This window comes from Malania oleifera, chromosome 3 (assembly GCF_029873635.1).
Source record: "Malania oleifera isolate guangnan ecotype guangnan chromosome 3, ASM2987363v1, whole genome shotgun sequence".
NCBI classification, from domain to species: Eukaryota; Viridiplantae; Streptophyta; class Magnoliopsida; order Santalales; family Ximeniaceae; genus Malania; species Malania oleifera.
The window spans coordinates 79,260,404-79,281,261 of NC_080419.1; the positions used below are offsets into that span (position 1 = coordinate 79,260,404).

A 20,858-nucleotide genomic window follows, 5' to 3' on the forward strand; every position below is an offset into this window, starting at 1 on the left:
TTAAACTGAAAAGAATTTCTCCAAGGAAAAATTAGCCTAAGAACAGTAGCCACAATATGTAGCCTCTGGCCTTTCCTCTATGTCTATTTTTTTTTTTTTATACTTGTTCGCCATTATATTTGGATAGGGTTAGGATGGGTGGTCTGCATATTACACCTGTCACCCAATCCACATGTTCAATTTATATGGAATTCCAATCCACTTCCAAAACCAAAAAATTTGAAAACCATTCTTTGTGAATGGTCTGCACAAACCACATGTTGCTCAGGTTCTAATTCCAGTGCATCCATAATTTCCTTAGGTGGGTTTTCTATGTCAAATTGTCAATATTAATTTCCACAATTAATTCTCCCTAAATATCTTCAATTTCAATACTAACTTCCTCAATATTTCCTCTCCCTAAACCTCCTCCACTTTTGTGGGCTCAAAGGAAGGCATCTCATCTTCAGATTCTTTCATCACATTCAAATTAGAAATAAGGATGGATGTGAGAATGTTAAGCATGGATTCAAGTTTGCTCATCCGAGCATCAAACTTTTCCAACTTAGCAGCCACATTAACCCCCATTCAGATGCATTTTCGCTTCTAAAGGCTGCTGTCATTTTTTTTTTTTAACCATATCCCTCTTTCTTTTGACTCCTAAAGATCTTCAATTTTAATACTAAGCCCCTTGATATTTTATTTTCTTAAACCACTTCCACTTTTGTGAGCACAACGGAAGGCATCTCATCTTTAGATTCTTTCATCACATTCAAAACGGGATTAAGGATGGATATGAGGATGTGCAGCATGGAGTCAAGTTTTCTCATCCAAGCATCAAAATTTCCAGCTTAGCAGCCACTTTAGTCCCCCCATTCAGATTGATTTTTTTTCCCTTCCCAAGGCTGCTTTTTTTTAAAAAAAAACAATATCCCTCTTCTTTTGGCTTCTGAACCTCCCCGTTCCTCCCACCCAAAAAACAAAAAAAATCTTTGTAATGCTTTATTTTGTTTAATTAAATGGACTAAATGAAACTTAAATTTTTTCAAGCCAAAAAATCAGTTACAGGAATGGATGAAGGAAATGAGTCTCAATAGTATTAGAAGGGACTAGCTTCATAGTGGAATATGGTAATGGATGCAAGGTGTCACAGTCCGACTATTTTCACACCTTTGTGAAAGGGTTGTGCGGCGCTAGCTCAAGAACTCTTGCTTAACTAGCCAGCCTATCGTTTACCAACATTCATCTACGAAACACTTTCATTAGCATTCAATCAAATAGCAGCGGAAGTCATAAGCAATCATAAAAGCAGTGGCAAGCAAGCAGTAACCATTGACTGTTTGACATTGTGTGTTTCGTGAGGGAGGCGAGTAGGCTAAACACGTTAACAATAGCTAGTGAGTTTTACAAGAATGATGAACACTCACCCTCCCCTAAAGAGGTTTTTATGTAAATATCATCCTGACACTAGGAAACATCAAAGTGACCGAGGAGTCATACTGCCTTATTTGGCATACAAAGAAGCTACTAGCAAAAAATAACCCTACACTAATATTTACATTATGGAAACCCATCCCAAGCATATGAGACAAGCGGTCACAGGCAAACATAATGCCCTGAACAAGCTTAGCTCGTGACACTCCCCTACTTATGCAGTCGACGTCCTCGTAGACTTTGACACTAGGTACACTTCAACTTTGTCCACGAACGGTTGCATATCTTCCATAGAAATCCAGCTAATTTCTTCATCACCAAGGCCTTTCCACTTCACTAGGAACTCCTGCCGCTTCTTCCTTAAGGATATGAAATCTTTATTTGCAAGAATATCTTCAACTTTACATTTGTCATATGGCACTATCTTCAACTCTGTTCTGTTTGACTAACTTCTGCTCAGATAATTCGTGACGACGTTGAACGGCTTGAGGCATCTGACATGAAACACGTGATGCACTACGTTGAAGAGTTGTGGTCTTCTCCCATGATCTACCCACTTCTTCATCTGTTTAGAAGCTTTCTCTAGAGAGGCTTGGGCAATCTCTGCATTTTGTCTCCATTCTCTAGTGAAGATGTACGCTCTAGGACTCTTTCCTCTGTACGGCTCGCCCACTATGTGAGGTAACAACGACTGCTGGCCTATAACAAGCTCAAAAGGGGTCTTGTTGGTTGTTGAGCTCCTTTGGGCATTGAAACAAAACTAAGACACATCAAGTAGTTGCACCCCATTCTTCTAGTTGTCATTGAAAAAATGGCGCAAGTACTCTTCTAGTGGCCCTCTGAATCTCTCCGTCTATCCGTCTGTCTGTCAATGAGAACTCGAAGAGATGTCAAGATGTGAACTGAGGAACCTGAAATATTCTGTCAAAAAGTTATCAGCAAATATTAAGTCTCGGTCACAACCAATGTCTTGGGGAACACCCCAATATTTCACAACATTCGTAATGAATAATTGTGTCGTCTCCTCTGCCGAAAAGTACTTTGGTGCGGCTATGAACATATCATACTTCAAAAACCTGTCTATAACCACAAATATAGACCCTACATCTCCCACTCTGGGCAGGTTGGTGTTGAAATCCAATGAGACACTTTCCCACAGTTTGGGCAGTACTAATAGGGGCTCCTGCAGCCTTGCATTCTTCCTCCACTCCCCCTTGTCTTGTTGGCAAGTGAAACAAGTCCGGGTATAATCAACCACATCATCACATATGCGCAGCCAATAATACCTCTACTCTAGTAGTCCTGTCATTGGAGTCATTCTCAACAAATACCCCTCAACGAACTTCCTGTAATAGCTAGTAAGGCCAAGAAAGGAACGCAACTCCTTCACTGTCATGAGAATCTTCCATTCTTGAATCACTCTTACCTTCTGCATACCCCTCCGGATACGACCTTGTTCAACCACATGACCAAGGAATTTGTTGCTCCGCTAAGCGAAAAAGCACTTCTCTTTCTTCACATACAGATTGTTTCCCCTCAGCCTCTCAAAAACCTTTCGTAGATGCTCTTTATGTTTCCTCTAAAACAACACCGATGCTCCCAACAGTGCTTTGGAAGGGCGAACATATCCCGCTTCCAACTCATCAAGCTGTTTTCCCAACTTTGCTAACTCTAGAGGCTTCACCTAACATGGCCCTTTAGCAAGTGGTTTCACTCCTAGCGACAACTCGATCTCATGCTCCACAGTTCGTCATGGAGGCAATTTGTGAGGCAACTTATCCGGCATCACCTCCTTGTACTCATCCAACACCACTTGGATGGTTGTAGGCAAGGTCTTAAATTTCGATTTCGACTCAAATTTCGAATCTCCAAAAGTATGGAAATTTCGACGGAAATTTCGATTTCAATTTCGATTTCGATTTCGATTTGAAAAAATAACGGAAACTAGTAGTAAAGCATAGAATTCTTTGTGAAACTTTAGAAATGGTTAACAAACATAAAAATATAAGTTTTAAGACTAATATATTACAAATTAAATACATCTATGTTTTGTATGAGGTGGAAAAGTTGTAAAATAGTATGTGTATCAAACATGTTTGTAAGATAATGTACATTAAACATATTCAGTTAATGCAAATGAAATTCATAAATCATTTAAATATTATTTATTATACAAATATTGATAATTTAGACATGAATGGTTAAATAAAATATTACTATAAGTTTATTTTTTCATATAATTTCAAAAGCACTTGTGATAACCTTTTGTTTCAATAAAATAAATTAAAAGAGAAATTTCACTTCACTCTCGAGGTTTCGATAAATTTCGACCAATTTCGCTAAAATTTCGAGGTTTCGATAAATTTCGAATGATTCGTTGAGATTTTGACGGAAATTATGCAAGACGGAAATCGACTACCATTTCGATTTCGAAGGTGACGGAAATCGAAAATTTCGACGGAAATTTCGACAGTTTCATGGAAATTTAAGACCATGGTCGTAGGCACCAGCTCTTTGCCTACTTTTTCATCTACCACCACCATGGCTAGATGTGTCTGCTTATCCTTTCTCAATCCCTCCTTGAGTTGCATGGCTAAAAGGGACTTCCCATCGTCTCCTTTCGTTGCAACGACTTGCACCATGCACGAGTGATCTCCCATCAAACATAAGGAACCAGCCGAAGGCATCAGCACTGCCTTCGTCCCCCTTAGGAATTCCATTCCTAAGATAACTAGAAAATCATCCAATGGCACCACTGTGAAATTCACATGACCTTCCCACTGCCCAAGCTTCACAGTCACTAGCTTGGCTACTCCCAGAGTAGGCTGGGCCACAAAATTAACTGTTTTCATGCGTCATGTATCCTTCTCCAAGGATAAGTTGAGTCTCTGTGCTTCCAGTTGCAAAACAAAATTATGAGTAGCCCCCGTATCCACCATAGCGCGGGTACTCTTCCCATTGATCCTCAAGTCCACAAACATTAATCCTTTTGCTCGTATAATTTTCAGGTGCTTTCGAATGCTTTTCCAATGCGTTCACTTGCCGCATTGCACCCATCCTCCGGGTATCATCCTCTTCCCCCTCGCTTTCCACCACTTGTCCTAAAGTGGAAGCTTGTAAGGCATTGAGTAATCCCTTGTGTGAGCACTCACTAACTCTGTGAGGCCCTCGGCACAAGAAACATGAAATTTTCCCCTTTCCATTGGGTGTGTTGATTCCTTTAGATGACGAAGCTTCCTTTGAGGTTGATGATTTATAGTCGGCTCCCCCACTCTTAGGTTTGTCTTTCTTGAAAGACTTTCCATTGTTTCCCTCTTTGCCAAACCCTTTGGACGAAGCAGTATTATCACCAGCGTAGTCGGTCAAGCGTTCTGCAGTAGCTTGTACAGTAAACAAGTCTTGAATTCTTTGCCGATGAAGTTCAGTTCTTGCCCACGGTTTCATCCCCTCAAGAAAATAGAACAACTTGTCCTTCTCTGACAAGTCCCTGATATCCAACATCAAGGCAGAAAATTGTTTCACGTATTCCCTGATTGACCTAGTATGCTTTAGGTCTCTCGGAATTTTCCTAGCATTATACTTAACATTCTCAAGAAAGAATTGGGCCTTGAGCTTTCTCTTCTAGTCTACCCAACTATCCACTACACAGCGTCCAGATTCAGTTTTATTGTACTTGGTACGCCACGACAATTTGGCGTCACCGACCAAGAACATGGTCGCAATATCCACCTTCACCTATTCTGAGGCCATCCTCACAGTGCAAAAGTACTACTCCACATCAAACAAGAAGTTCTCCAACTCCTTGTCATCACGGGCACCCCCATACGTCCTAGGTTCTGGTACTTGGTCTGCTAACTCCCAGAGTGTTGGAGTTCCCCATAGCAAGAACCATCAGATTCATCTTTGCATCCAAATCAGCTATCCGTGACTGCAAAGTTTCCACTGTATGGCGAAAGTCCTCTAACATCTCACCTAACAAACTAGTTTGATGTTTTTGTGATCCCATCACTTCATCAACGAGTTCCCTCATCTGGGTCACCTCTGCGGCCACAGTGTTGGTTGTTGCCTCAACCTGTGCTTCCAACACGCTGATTCTCTCAGCATTGTTTGGTGCCGTGGTCACTTACCAAAGCTTTCCAAATCCCACAACGAAGGTAATTGAATTCCCAATACAAAGCTCTAATACCAGGTGTTACAGTCTAACTATTTTCACACCTTTGTGAAAGGGTTGTGCAGCGCTAGCTAAAGCACTCTTACTTAACTAATCAGCCTATCGTTTACCAACATTCATCCAAGAAACACTTTCATTTGCATTCAATCAAATAGCAGCAGAAGTCATAAGCAATCATGAAAACAGTGGCAAGCAAGCAGTAAACATTAAAGTAACGCAATTTATTAACAACACCTCCGTTGACATTGTGTGTTTAGCGAGGGAGGCAAATAGACTAAATACATTGACAATAGCTAGTGAGTTTTACAAGACTGATGAAAACTCACCCTCCCCTAAAGAGGTTTTTATGTAAATATCATCTTGGCACTGGGAAACATCAAAGCGACCGAGGAGTCATACTGCCTTATTTGGCATATAAAGAAACTACTAGCATAAAATAACCCTACACTAGTATTTACATGATGGAAACCCATCCCAAGCACACGAGACAAGCAGTCACAGGCAAGCATAATGCCCTAAATAAGCTTAGCTCATGACATGCAAGGCCATGTGTGTCACTGACATATGCAGCTCTGTCTAGCAGGTTCCACATATGATTTATCTAGTGATAGCACATTAGAAGGCAGAGAGTGTGATGGTTGTGGTGATGTTACGAGAAAAATCTGCTAGACTAGAGATCTTGATGGGGTGCCAATTTGAGCATGTGTTTGCACGCATGTAACAGCACAAGGCAGCAATCTTTCAGCAGCTGATTGATCAAAGGCTTCTATATTCCAATGGTTGTGAAGGCATTATGAAAGTACTTGATTGAAGGGAAGAACAAGAAGCAATAGCAATGAAAGATTTTTTTTTCTCATTTGGACAATAATGTAATTAATTAAAATCGTAAATCCTATGATTTTGAGTTGAAATTCACTGTCACAAACTGACAGCCATGGTGATTTGAGTTAAAATTACAAATCTTGCCCCATAATCCTTATGGCCATGTCAGATCAAAGTATGCTCTTATACCATTTGATGCAGGACTAGAGTCCAACAGAAACCAATTTCAATCCAACTATAAATAAAACATAATACATGGGAACTTTTTATTGGCTTACAAATTATGATGCTTGGGGAGCAAGAAAATAATTTTGGATGCATATATAAACTTCAATACTAATTTCCTAAATCAAAATATCTTAAACCGTAAGGATATGATCCCAGTAAAAATGCCCTAAACATTAAAAAAAAAAATTCAATAAAAATACAATAGTATAATAATCATTGACTGAGTACTGCATCTTTGGAGCACTGAGAAAGCAAGTGTTTACATTTCATATGTAGCAGTATAAGGTCCTTGTTTCCTTTGCATTTTGTTCTTAAGCAGCAATTACTTCTCCAATTTAGAGAAGAATGCAGCACATAATAGTTTATCCATGCTCTAAAATTCCACATTAATAGTAGTATTCTTATTTCCTAGGACCTTTGTCAGGTCATTCTCTATCAGAAAATACATATCCTTTCTTCAGTGCATATTTTTATACCAGCAGTAGAAATGCGGAAATAGAAGAAAAAAATCCCAATCAAAACAATATGCACAAAAAAATTATAAAAGAAAAAAGTGAACTTTCACAAGAGCAAGATAGAAGAAGAGATGAACATTTACCCAAAACCACTTTCTTGGGAAAGCTCCACCCCAATTCTTTTCTGAATAAGAAGGGGCATTGTGAAACTCAAACCTTTCACCATCCCACTCTATCCAACCTGATATACAAAACCAGAACCTGAGGATATGGTATTTGTATTCTTGTAGAATTGTATGAGAGCAATTTCAAAAAATAGATATTATAAATCAAATACTAAAATTTCTTTCTGCATTGTGTAATTCGGAACCCATACATCATCCATTATAACCAATATCACATACAGATATACACTTCTTGGTAGAAAGAATTATGTATTCAATTTTTCTTTTCTACTTCTTTTTTTGGAGTGGGAGGGGGGTTTGGGGGATTGTCCAATCCCAGGAGAATTTGTTTTTGGGCGGCCTGCAACCCAAATTTGGGTCCTGCAACCAAAAATGCACACAAAATCCAAAGGTTTTCAGCATAGGCCACTGCAACAAACAATTCATGTTTCTATGATCAAGTATCACACTGAACAAAATCAACTACATTAGTTTGAACATCAAAATAACTCACCAACAGATAGAGATGCTACAGAAAGGTATATAGCATAACTGTTATGGAGGAGAAAAGAGAAGAGAAGAGAAGAAAAGAAGAGAAAAGATCAGGAAGCAGTTTCCTGAAGCATACGTACAGATCAAGGCCTGTCCTCTCTTATATATTAAAAAATGTGAAAGATAAAAATGAGCCCACTCAACCATATAATTACTAAAATAGCATATTCTCTTCTAACAATAACATACGATAGAAAACTAGAAAGCAAGATTAATGCCAATCAGTAAAAGTGTTAACTGACAAAGGAGATCAGTCAATGCCTGATGAAAGCCCGCCTGCCATGCATATCTGCCAATGGGGTTCAAATACAGGGAAAGCTGCAAGCCATCCTGCTGTAGGCTTCTGTTTAGACTCAACATTGCCCCAACCATAGACAGGACGGGTGCTGTACTCCCAACGTGCAGTTTTCACAGTTTCAACATAATCTGACCTGTCATAAAAAGATTGACCTGTCATAAAAAGATTGATCATATCAAATTACATGTCAGACAAGAATAAGGCTTTATAATATGTTTTTTTGAGTGTTTTTAAATCACCCAAAACTAAAACACTTTATGGAAGGAATTTTGGGCAGAGGGGTGCTCTCAGGTCTACTGCAGGCTACTGGGGCTTTTTGCAATGAATTGTATTAGCAAATCAGAAATGAGAAGTAGATCAAGTTCAGGTCAGAAAAAGTGGGTTTATTATAACTGGGGCTAATCTCAACTCATAATTTCAAGCAAAAAAATTTCAGACACTCATTCTTCAAGTAACTGCAGATTAGTCGGATGGTTCAGACCAAAAAATGAAATGTCAAGCCTACTAAATAGAAACAGATTAAAATTTTGAAAATGCAAGAGAACACTGGAAAACATAAGAACCCTTTGAACATGCAAAGCAGAATACTGCATTACATCAAAAATAAGACTCACGTTTTCCTTTGCATTTTCGAGAATAGCTATCTGTTATCATGTTAGGACACACTTAGAGCATACTTTCGTGCTGGGCACCAAATGGAAGTCTTGTTTTTGTTTGCTCCTAGTCTGCTTTTGTTAGTGTTTCCAACTAAAAGAACATTTTCCAAATACTTTTTGTGGTGCTAGCCATTCATGCTTGTGTCCCCTTCATACAGGACATAATCCCTTTACTTTCAAAAAAGATGACAAACTTCACCATGCTAGAGAGTTCTCTCCCATCTCCACAAATAAACAATACTCCACTCCATTTGGTGGTGAGTAATGTTTTAAAAGGCTCAATCAAGGCTTGCCTCAAGGCAAGGCATGCCCAAAATGCTTTTTTGTGGCTCAATCTAGAATACCAAATCCAAAAAGGCTAATGCATTAGTCATTAATCGCTGAGGCTTATGCATTTGTTGACTAATGGCTGAGGCTTATGCATTTGTACAAAAGGCACGCCTTTTGAACTTTTTTAGTTTAGACTTGCACATTTTAAGTTTGTGATTCTCAATTTGGAATCAGTAGAAAGTTCTAACACCACATTTAGATAAAAGGAATGTCATAATATGAGTTGATTTCTAAAACCCTTGAACCTCAGCCTTTCCAAAATAATTGAGAGTTGTACCTTAGATATTGAAAATAATTTGAACTTTACAATGTTATAGCTATCACTTGTCATGATTTACGTAACAAATTTTAAGTCGGCAATTTTTAAGGGGCCAATAAGTAGTATGCAAATTATATTTGATTTTTTTTTACATTATCTTTGTGGTTTTGTTAACTTTTTTTTCTTTATTTTCAAAATTTATATATGTAATTTATTTATATACTTTTATCTAAAAATAAAATTTTCCAAAGGCTTATGCCCAACCTTAAGGCTTTACACCTCACCTCTTAAGGGTTAAAACGCCTTGCCTTATATCTTCACCTTTTAAAACATTGATGGTGAGACTCCACTAGGACCTTGATTTCAAATTATTACCTTTTTCTTCCCACCCTCTTCTTATCCATCTCATTTCTTATTTTTCAAGTTTCATTTTTTGACACATGATTCAAATTATCTAACCCAAACCCAAACCCAACAAAAATGCTTTACCGCCAGAGCCAAGAAACATGAGCTCTTCTAACGATTCTATTCTTCATTCTTTCCTTTCTACCCCTATTTAGGAAACTATAGTTGGAGCTTTTCTAAAGCTTCAAATATGCAAAATTATGATGATTCTAATTATTCCTTCCAACTATTAAGATTTACAGTCAATATATAATGGATGACTACTAAACTATGACTTATTCCATTAATCACAAAATTCCAAATGAAATTTCCATTAATTATACTAACTGAAAATTAACTAAGTAAATTAACTACTTATTGTCTAATCAAATAATTAAATATTTTATCACAACTATTTCACAAAACACATCAACCTGTAAATATTGAATAAGTTGGTGGAAAAGGCTCAAGCAATAAAAGGGTGAAATTTTCATAATTAAGCAGAAATTCATAGAAAAACATAGAAACAATACTTGTGAGGTGAAGATTTAAACCCAAAATCCATAAATCCACACGGTCTTGTATTACATGCAAGAAAATGAAAGTGAGAAAATGAATAAATCCCTATTATTGAAATATTAAAAAGAAAATAACAGAAGAACCAATCCAAGAGTCAACTATATTAATCCTCGCACAAAACAATTAGTCTCTATCTACAGCCTTATCCCTGCTAAGCCATACAATTCGCTGCATGAAACAAAAACTCCAAAATCCATACAAAGCTTGAAACCAAATCTACAAGATAAAGGAAACAAAAAAAGACATATTAAAAAATTTTATTTTATTATAAAATTAAAAACTGCACACCTGCCATCATCACGAATGAAACCTTGATGCCAAAGTGGACTGACCTGGAAGCCCTCTGACACCTTTTTATTAAATTCCTGAAGAAACATTAACCCAATAAATAAAGACAAAGGGAAGAGAGGACAGAAGATTTTGGCTATAGCCTATAACCTAGTAACATCCATTTTTGTGAAAATTGATTAAAAAAGAACAAAATTGCCATACTATCAAAAAAAAAAAAAGACAGTACCTAGATTACAGCTTAGTAATTTTTGTAACTTGTCAGAAATTAAAAACATCAGAGTCCAGAAAAAAAAAAAAAAAGCAGAGAGAAAAAAAACTCTAGCTCTATCAAATGTGTATAATAAGTGCAGAAAATCCCCAGTCCTTTTCCATCATGAGACTGCACTCATTCAATAATGTGCAAAACAAACTAAGAAAACACCAACAGAGGACAGACAATGAGTAGGTGAATGGAATTATTAAAGATAATGAGGCAAGCTCTGATATGTCAACTTGGGGACCACAACTTATTCTTTCAGGAAGCAGGAAGAGAGGGGACACTGGGCCATAGGGGAACTCTTCGAATGTGCAGGTTGGTGTTTGCCATTTGAAGGAAGCTGCAGGCCTTCAGAACCAAAAGCTGCAGTCGGTGAAGAAACTCTTGGCAATTGGTCCATTTATCTCAGAATCTGCATATATTAGTCCTGAGGTTAGTCTTGATAGAACCTTGGGCGGATCTCAAGTGATTCCCAATAAGACAGCTCAGGGATTTCTAAGCCTTTAAAAGGCATTCTTCCCATTCCAGTTAATGCACCTAATTTATTAAATATTTCCTCATGCCAGAGTGAGGGGGCTAAAGGGGGAAAGGATGTTATCATTGGTCCTTTAGGTGGCAAGAGAGACAATCTAGATCCACAAGCCCTTTTATAGGAGGTGGGAATTAAACTGGTAACTACTTTAGGAAAGAAGGTTAAAGTGGCTGTTTTGCCTAAGACTTATGAGAGAAAGGGGGGGGGAAGGTTAAGAAAGTGCTGAAAATTTTAGAAACTTCAATTAATTAATTTTTTGGGGGGAAGGAGCGAAGGAATGGGTAAAAGGGGAAAGATGGTTAGGATATGAGGTTAATGAGTTGGAAAATTAGAGGGTTAGTTGATTTTTAAAAAAGGGTTTGGTTCAAGAATTGGTGTCTAGGACTTTAGAGAGTATCTCCTAGTGTTTTACTCTACAGGAAACTAAGTAAGAATGTGTGGATGGGAGTATTATTTGGGAGTATTATTAGGGAGTATTATCTTCACATAGGGCGTTTAAAGTATTTTGGTGGGATGGGACACTCATATGGCAACTAGAGTGAACTTCAATAGGAGTTTTTTTTTTTCCCTTTTCATTCTGTAACATCGGATGTGAAGGGATGGGGCAATGGTGGTTTACTTTAGTCTATGCCTATGGTCCTTCTATATCATCCTTTAGTTCCTAATTTGGGAGGAATTGGAGGCTATTTATGGGTTGTGTTATCCTATATGGATAGTTCAGAGTGACTTTAATGTAGTTAGACTTCCATTCGGGGAAAAGAGAAAGAGTGGTGCAAGGTATTAGGGACTGTGGTCTAACTGTCTAAGAGATATACCATTGCAGAATGATTTGTTTACTTGGTCTTGGTCGGTAGGAAGGAATATTGGTGGCTAGTCCGCTATACTGCTTTCCATTTACTGATGATTGAGAGGATGAGTTTCCTGATCTCACTCAAGAGATTCTAGATTGACCTGTTTCTTATCATTTTCCAATTTGGTTGCAGTCTAGAAAGGTTAGGTGTGGTTCTACACCTTTTAAGTTTGAAAACAAGTGGATGGATCATCATTGATTTTCAGGATTTAGTTGACACTTGGAGTAGGTGCAAGGTTGTGGTTAGGAGGGTTTTAGATTTATGAAGAAGCTAAAAAAGGGATTAAAGAGCTGTTTAAAAAATGGAACTTAGGGCTGTTTGGAGATGTTAGAGTGGGAAAAAAAGTTAGTATTTTGAGTGAATTGGGGGTGCTTGACAAGAAGGAGATTGAGGAGGTGCTTACAAAAGAGGAGGGAGTCAAGCAAGTTTGAAGAATGAGTTAAGAGTGTACTTTGGAAGAAGTTTAGGTGTTGGAAGCAAAAAGGCTAAGTTCAAATGGGCAAGAGAGCGGGATTGTAACTCAAAAGTTTTTTCATGAGGTGGCGAATGGGAGAATAGGCGAATCAGGTGTAGTTATACAAGAGAAATGGAGTAAAGGACTGGGGAATTAGTTGGGAATTAGTTAGGAATTAGGATGATAGCACAAACCACTAAACTCTTTAAAATTTTGTCTATTGAGGAATATTTAGAAAGGGCAATGACTGAAGGGTTGGATCGAAATCCTATTTCAAATACACAAGTGTCTTAGTTGGAGAGGCCTTTTAAGGAAGAGGAGGTTAGGGCACTAGCATTTATCCTAGACAAGGATAAGCTCTAGGGTCGGATGGATTTATCATAGCTTTTCTTCAACAGTGTTAGAATGTAGTAAAGGAGGATTTAATGAAGGCTTTTATAAGTTTCAAGGGAATGGAAAATTGGGGAAGAGTGTTAACTCTATCTTCATTATCATAGTGCTCCAGAAGAGTGGATTGATTAGTTTCGGCCTATTAATTTAGTAACAAGCACATATAAGATCATTGCTAAGGTTCTCATTAATAGGTTGAATCATGCCCTTACTCCTTAGTTATACTATTTCTCTTTGCTCAAAGTGTTTTTGTGGGAGGGAGGCAGATAGCAGATGCTATTTTGATCTCTAATGAAGTTGTGGAGAATGTTCATCATAAAAAGGACATTGTGTTTAAATTAAATTTTGAGAAGGAGAATGATAGGGTTAATTGGGGATTATTGGATAGAGTGCTTAGAAGGACAGGGTTTCAAGTTAGGTGGAGAAATTGAACTAGCAAGTGTTTTTCTAATGCTTATTTCTCATTGATAATTAATGGGCATCCTAAAGAATGGTTAGATCATTTAGTGGGGTTAGATGCAGGGGTCCTATATCCCCATTTTCATTTGTCCTTGTGGTGGATGTGTTTGAGTAGGATGGTTAGATCATCCAGTACACAGGGGTCCTATATCCCCATTTTTATGGTGGATGTGTTTGAGCAATATGATAGATAGGGCTGTGTACAGGGGGATTGAGAAGGGTATTGACATGGGTAGGGAGGAGGTGATGTTGTCTCATCTGCAATTTTCTGGTAACACCACTATTTTCTTAGATGACCACATTTACTCTTTCGTCAACCTCAACGTTCTGCAGATTTTTTAGAGGAACTATGGTATTAGAATTAATATGGGGAAGAGTGGGTTGCGCCAAATAATCTTAGCATTCTAAGAGCATTTTGGACCTAACCTCCCTAGTTGGGCATGGTGTTTCAGAGTGGCCCTTGACATATTTAGGTGTCCCACTAGGAGGAAAGCCATGTTCTCTAGCTTTTTTGGATCCAGTGGTGACTAAAGTAGTTAAGTAGTTGGATGGTTGGAAAAGGGAGCATTATTTATTTTCTGTGGTAGATTTTCTCTCATATTGTCCAGCTGCCAAATTTTCTACCATTCCTCTAAAAACACTGCCCTTTCGGCTAAAAATGGTTGTGGTGGTTTCCCCTTGGAGCTGAATTCCCTTTGGCACAAAGTAAAAGAAGTAAATATGGCATTCAGGATTATGGATGGGAATCGTGGGATGCCAATTTGGGCGTAAGAAATTCTTACAGGGAGTCCTTGGAGGTTCTTTCACAGGTTTACCCTTCTTTTCTTTCTTTAACAAAGTTTCATTTGGGTAGACTATAAGGTAATCATATTAGGTTTTGAGATGTTTGGGTTGAGGAGGAAGGGGAGAGGGACGCACTATCATGTTCATTTGCTCATATGTATCATCCTTCTTCTCACCACAATGGAACAATTTCACCACTTATCATTCCTCCATCAAGTTGACTCCATTTGAGGTTGTTTATGGGCGAGCTCCTCCTGTTTTTGCTAGGAATTCAGCTGTATCATCCAGAATTGATCAAGATGACATGGAGTTACATAATCGACACAAGATGCTTCAACTTCTTGAGAAAAATGTTGTTGCAACTCAAGCTCGTATGAAACAAGTAGTTGATAAGCACCATAGAAAAGGGAACTCAATAGGAGATTGGGTAATTCCCTATAGACTGATATCTATGATTGTTTGGTCTTCAATGAAGTTGTCTCCTCGATTCTATGGACCTTATAAGATCTTAGGACAGATAGACCTTGTTGCTTATCGTCTTGACTTACCAACAAGTTCAAAGGTACATCCAATTCTTGCCTCAAAAAGAAGATAGGGGAGCAAGTTACTATGCAGCGCCACTTGCCTAATATTTTACCTACTAGTGAGGTTCAAGGGCAGCCACAAGCAATTTTGGATCGCCGAATGGTCAAACGTAGAAGTCAAGACTCAAGACATTATAGAAGTTTCAGTTCACTGTTCACACTTACCAGTTGAAGATGCAACTTGAGAAACTTATCAATCTTGGGAGGAGAGATTCCAGAAGTTTATTGCTACTCATACTTGAAGAGAAGGCTGATTTGAAGGAGGCAGGAATGTTAGCATTCCCAAATCAATTGGGTTTCTAACTGATGTGTTGGAGGATTCCCAAATCAATTGGGATTTTTAATTAATGTGTTATGATTCCCGAACCAATTGGGATTCTATTTAATATTATGATTCGCAAATTAATTAGAACTTTTATTTAATGTGTTAGGATTCCAAAATCAATTGGGATTGAGTCCACGAAGGAATTGGATTGGAATATTTTGCCTTCCTAAATCCTAATAGGATTAGGATTTCGTACCCCATATATATGTAACCCACAAGGCTTTTTCATTCAAGCAATAACATAATTCATAGTCTTAGGCAAATTGGGAGGCAGATCACCTTGAAGTGATCAACCCTATTTTCCTTTCTATTTTCCATCCTCTCAATTTCCCCAATCTCTCTGCAATAAAACCCTAGGGTCTTATCACATAGTTCCCCGTATCATTTATTATTTATACAATGAGATACAATTTATTATAGTCAGTAAATTTTATTCAAAAAAAAATCTATGAATTATTTGCAGACTTGCTTAGAATTTAGAGAATAGGCACGGGAAATAGATTAGCTTCAATGCACATTTAGAGAAAAAGAAAGAAAGATAAACCTGTGGAGGAACCTCCTTATTTGGAGGCTGCGAGTTTTTTTGGGACATAAAAGTATTTCCCAGCATCAGTTCATGCCTACCTATGCATTAAAAAAATATTAATTATTATATATCTAAAGCACTAGAATATAAGATGAAACATTCAGAGAAGAGATCATTGTAATTTAAATAATTGCATTCAAATAAGATCCATATTTCTAAAGAAACCATTACCAACAGTAAGATCAGACTTAGATCACTAAAAACTTATTTTCACTATTTTTTGGGAATGATATTAGTAAACATTCACTACAATAATCAAATAATAGCAGTACACTTATGGAAGATAAATACATTATGTCAATGTACTTGCTGCCTAATGAAATGCAGATAACTGTTGTAAGACTGAAATCAATAGTCCCCATAGAGCAAAGTTCAAGTTACCATGCTATAAACTGACAAATTTAATAAAGAAAGATTTAAGATGTATTGATCAATAAAAATGCAAAAAATCACTTAATAGCTCATCCAAACTTTGAGAGAAAATGATGAGAAATTGAATTCCACTCCAGAAACTAATACTATAATTCTGTCATTTTTTTTCTGATTAAAATAGAATTATAGTATTAGCATCTGCAAGAAATTTCCAAGATGGGGCAGGGAATATACAAGAACGAACTCATAATTCTTGCAAATCCACTGCCTTGCATTTTGTGTGTGCGCCTGCACAACGTGTATCTGTAAATCAGAAAGAAACAGGAAGATAAGCATTGATGGAAGCAGCATAAAAAGTCAACAAAGAATCATGAACTGCACATTATAATAAGACAACATAACATTAACTTAATATTATAAAACAGAAAGCATACTTCCCCAAAAGTATTGAGATTCTTCAGAATATTGGCAAATATATTTATCATCAGCGCCAAGAATTTGAGCCCCTACTCCCGTAAATCGAGGCCCATACTGTACCACTTCCAGAGGCCCCAATTTCTTCTGGAATGCAGGACTCTCCACAGAATACATAAAGCAAAAGCTCTGCTTTCGCTCCGGTATTGAGACCTTGAAGTACCAGCCTTCGAAAAACTTCCGCGTACTCCCATCAAAATGGTACCTAATGAAAGTATCAGGAATTAATTAGAGGTACATGCAACATAAAAAAGGCTACCAATTAAGCCCAAAAGACAGAGTTTTCATTGGCCAACTGCCCCTGGCATTGATATGTTCTTTTGTCCAAAAAATATTCAGCCCAACTCGTTGTACAGCTCCACAAAACATTAACATTGTTCCTTGGTCGCAGAAAAAATGGGATGGACATAATAGACAGTCAGAAATTGTTAGATACCACCAGAATCAAAAGTTTAGTTATTGTGTTGTGCACCCACAGTGCATACTTAAAACTTCCCCTCACTTGTAGGCACACCTTCTCATATGAGGCTAAGTGATTTACATGTGGAACAACATAATATCAGCTCGATTAAGATTCCAAAGCTTGCTTCCTTAAAAGGTTATGGTGTTTCACACTTGCCTTTGACTTAGTAAGTGGTTCCACTCCATGGTAATCCACAATCTTTAATTTTTGGGATCCAATTACTAAACTGTCTGAATGTTTAGATGGTAGGAAAGGAGCCCTGTTTTCTTTGGGTAGCATAATGCATTAATTCTGGCTAGCATTTTGTCTTTCTCTCTTTATTTTTCACTTGCTTATGCTTCCAATAAGACAGCAGGTAAGAAAGAGAGGATTTTCTTTGGTCAAGAACGGGTGAGAGCTGGGATCACTTAGTTGAAAGACTGTTTGTATGTACAAATCTAAGGTTAGAGTCTATATTGCTCTTGCAGATAAGTTGCTACAACAGTTCCCCTTGGTGACTAATCCCCAGTGCATATGGTGATTATAGAAAATTTAGCTCACAAGAGAATAGTTGTGATGCTACTGTTTGTATTAGAGCTACTCGCAAGAGTCCTTGGAGATGTATTTCACAGATTTCTTCCTAGTTCTTTCCTTCTATTAGATATAAAGTGGGTGATGAATCGCATGTCGAATTTGAGGATGTGTGAGTAAAGGATGTTCCATTTTATATCATCTTTCCTTGTCATTATCAACTCTCTTCATTACATAATGCACCGATTGTTTCTTTCATGATTGTAGAGGGGAATTTTGTTCTTGGAACTTTAATTTTTAACAAGAATTCTTTCATGATCAAGGCATTTGGTTCGTTGACAGTCCTTTCCAGAGCTAACATGAACAATCCGTTGCAAAGTGCAAAGTAGGTGTTTCTTTTTTTTCTTCTTTTTTAATAACAAAAGAAGATGAATTCAAAAGAATAGAAAGAATATACAAAGAGGGGAATAAAAAATCTTCACAAAGAAAATTTAAAAAAAAAAATAGAACAAAACAAATAGAGGGAAAAAAAAAACATCAAACTAATAAAGCTGGTCAATCACATTGTATATTAGAAAACCTCACTCCTTTAAACAACCAGCATCAGGTCTCCTCGCCAAGAGCTCCCTGGCAACGGCACACCAAAGCAAGGCTAAGCAATGAATCTTCTCCCACAACAAATAAGAATTCAAATTTTTCCCTGTAAAAATTCAAGCAGTATGTTCCAACTGCAAACCCCACAAAACTGTGAAAACCGCACACCTCCATAAAACAGCTGCTTCCTTCCTTCTGTCAAAGCCAGAAAAGAGATGGCCAGCAAATCCTCCGCCAACTACGGATAAACCCAATAAGAATTATCACAGCATATTTCTATCGAGCATTCTGATAGTGCTGAAACTCACTCTCATCTTTTCTTGCACTACTCGATGGATTTGTGAAACAAATTGATCAGTTTCTTTGGAGAGAATTGTGTATGCCAGGACTTGATAGAGACTTTCCTGCTTATTTTTTTTAGAGGGTCTAGAAGTGGTAAGGTGCCAACAGATTACAGAACTGTGCTGTTTTCACTATCTGCTGGGGCATATAGCTGGAAAGAAATGTCCACATCTTTAACGAGTGCTCCCTGACTCTTTCTTTGCTTTTGGATACAATTGGGTTTCTTGCATCATTATAGACTTTCTCTGCTAGTTGCTTCAAGGGGAATTGTCTTCCAGATTTTTAGAGAGACTGATTGGCACTATTTTTTTTTTTTCCCCAGCTTCTCTTTCCCTTTGTATCTTTTTCCTTTCTCTGATATTGGAGGTACTTTATCCTCCATTTGAAGCTCTTTTCTCCCTTAATGAAATTTATTTACTTTCCAGAGAAAACAAAGGGTCTGTTTGGTATCATTTCTATTTTCTGTTTTCTGTTTTCTGTAGAGTGAAGAAATAGATTATAAAACACATTTGTTCACATTGTCAGTTTTTTGCCGCTGTTGTCAGTTTTCATCTATTTGTCCAAAAACTACAAACCAGATTTTATCGACTTCAGTTGTTCTGGCAACATATGTTAACATCCAAAATTAATTTTTTTGGACTAATTATTTATTTTATACATATGTTTTAATTTAAATAAAAAAAATGATCATATGAATCTAAAATATAATTAAAATGAAAATGTCCATTAGTATTCAAAAATTTAAAAATAATAAAAGCTATTTAAAATATTTTTTTATTATTTTTCAATTGTCATGTATAATAAAATTGTTCTTATAAAGTAAATTTGAAATTTAATAATTAAGTAAAAGAATTATAATAATTTTTACTTTTATTATAATATTTTTAATTTGTTTCATTTTTTTTATTTTTTATTATTTTAATCATATTGTTTAATTGTTATGATTCAAGGACAAAAATTAGCATTTGTTTATTCAAGTTTTGAATTTGTTTTTAGTTTTAGAAAAATTAATCAAACAAGATATTCAGTTTTTAATTGTCTTCGGATTTGAGTGAACTCTTGGAAAAATTTTAATTCAATTTGATATTACATTTTATTGAAATCTAATACAACACTGAATCCAAGACTTATCCAAACATAGGGCGAGTGTTCTATAACACACGCAGGTTTCAGGACGTCATTCAACATATATCGGTTACATGGTAACGAAAAGAATGCTCTCTGGCATTTAAAAAAAGAAAAAAAAAATCCTAGCTTTCTTATGTGTAAGAAATCATATCCTAACCTCTAAACATACAAATAAAAAGGATTGATGGAAGATAAATTAACCGCACACACACATCCAAAAAAAAGCGTATGATTTTTTGTGCATCAGCGTGAATACATACATAAATGTACCTCAATACCCACATGATCACATGGATGCACGCAATATAAATATAAGCATTCATGAACGAGTATATGTAATTAAAATTACCCGCTGTGAGGAGTTCGAAGATCCCGATTGGAAGGCGTGGGCACATAGATAGGACTCGCGGAGAGCGCAGTCTCCGTAGTAGAACCGTAAGACTCCCCTCTGGAGATAGAAGCAGAGACAAAAGCTCGCGAGCTCGCCCCATTTCCTTCCTCCACTCTAAAACCTGGAGCCCCAATTGACCCGTGCTTCCAAACCTGCAAACGCCCAACACTTCCAACTGAATTCAGAGATTTCGAGCTCAGCAGGCCCTTACTAAACCCTAGTTTCGCCGAAGAATGGGAAAGTGGAAAAGTAATCAAGGTTCCCATCGAGAGAGAGAGAGAGAGAGTTATTAGATGGAATGAAAGGCCACAGCCAGGGTTGAGAGGGAGAGACAGAGTTGCAGAGGATGAAGGAGCAGGCAGCTAGAGGATGGGGAGAGGTGGCGGGGAAAGCTGGAACAGGTGGCTAAGAGGGTGAGACGTTGCGGGAAGGCTGCAGACCTGTGTTCTCCAAATCCGTCTACCCGCAAATTTGAATTTTTGAGTCGGTAGGGAACACGAAAAAACATGTACTTGTTGTGAAATTGTGGAGGGGGCCATGTCCCTTCCAATGCTTTAATATTTTTATCCACTCCTACGGCTATATAAAGAAGGTGCGCGCAGATAAACAGGGTGATGTACAAGGTCTGATCAATATTGTAATATTGTAATTTCTCTGGAGTTTTAATTTCCCCTCGTGAAGTTGATATATTTGAATCACATAAAAAAATTTTCTTTTTTTTTATTTATCTTATTATTTATTTTTTGCATCTTTTATAACACA

General features: G+C 37.2%; 1 protein-coding gene across 1 annotated transcript in view; it reads right to left on the bottom strand.

The window, feature by feature from the left end:
- LOC131151929 (tocopherol cyclase, chloroplastic) overlaps positions 1-20,652 on the bottom strand; it is a 47,791-nt gene extending 27,139 nt beyond the window's left edge. Inside the window, exons 1-6 of the mRNA XM_058103432.1 lie at positions 20,055-20,652; positions 16,629-16,873; positions 15,781-15,860; positions 10,600-10,676; positions 8,067-8,236; positions 7,233-7,330 (exon numbers count right to left, since the gene is read on the bottom strand). Coding sequence (XP_057959415.1) covers positions 7,233-7,330; positions 8,067-8,236; positions 10,600-10,676; positions 15,781-15,860; positions 16,629-16,873; positions 20,055-20,362 — 978 coding nt within the window. The 5' untranslated portion in view covers positions 20,363-20,652. The remainder of the gene's footprint in view (positions 1-7,232; positions 7,331-8,066; positions 8,237-10,599; positions 10,677-15,780; positions 15,861-16,628; positions 16,874-20,054) is intronic.
- Between the last annotated feature and the right edge of the window lie 206 nt (positions 20,653-20,858).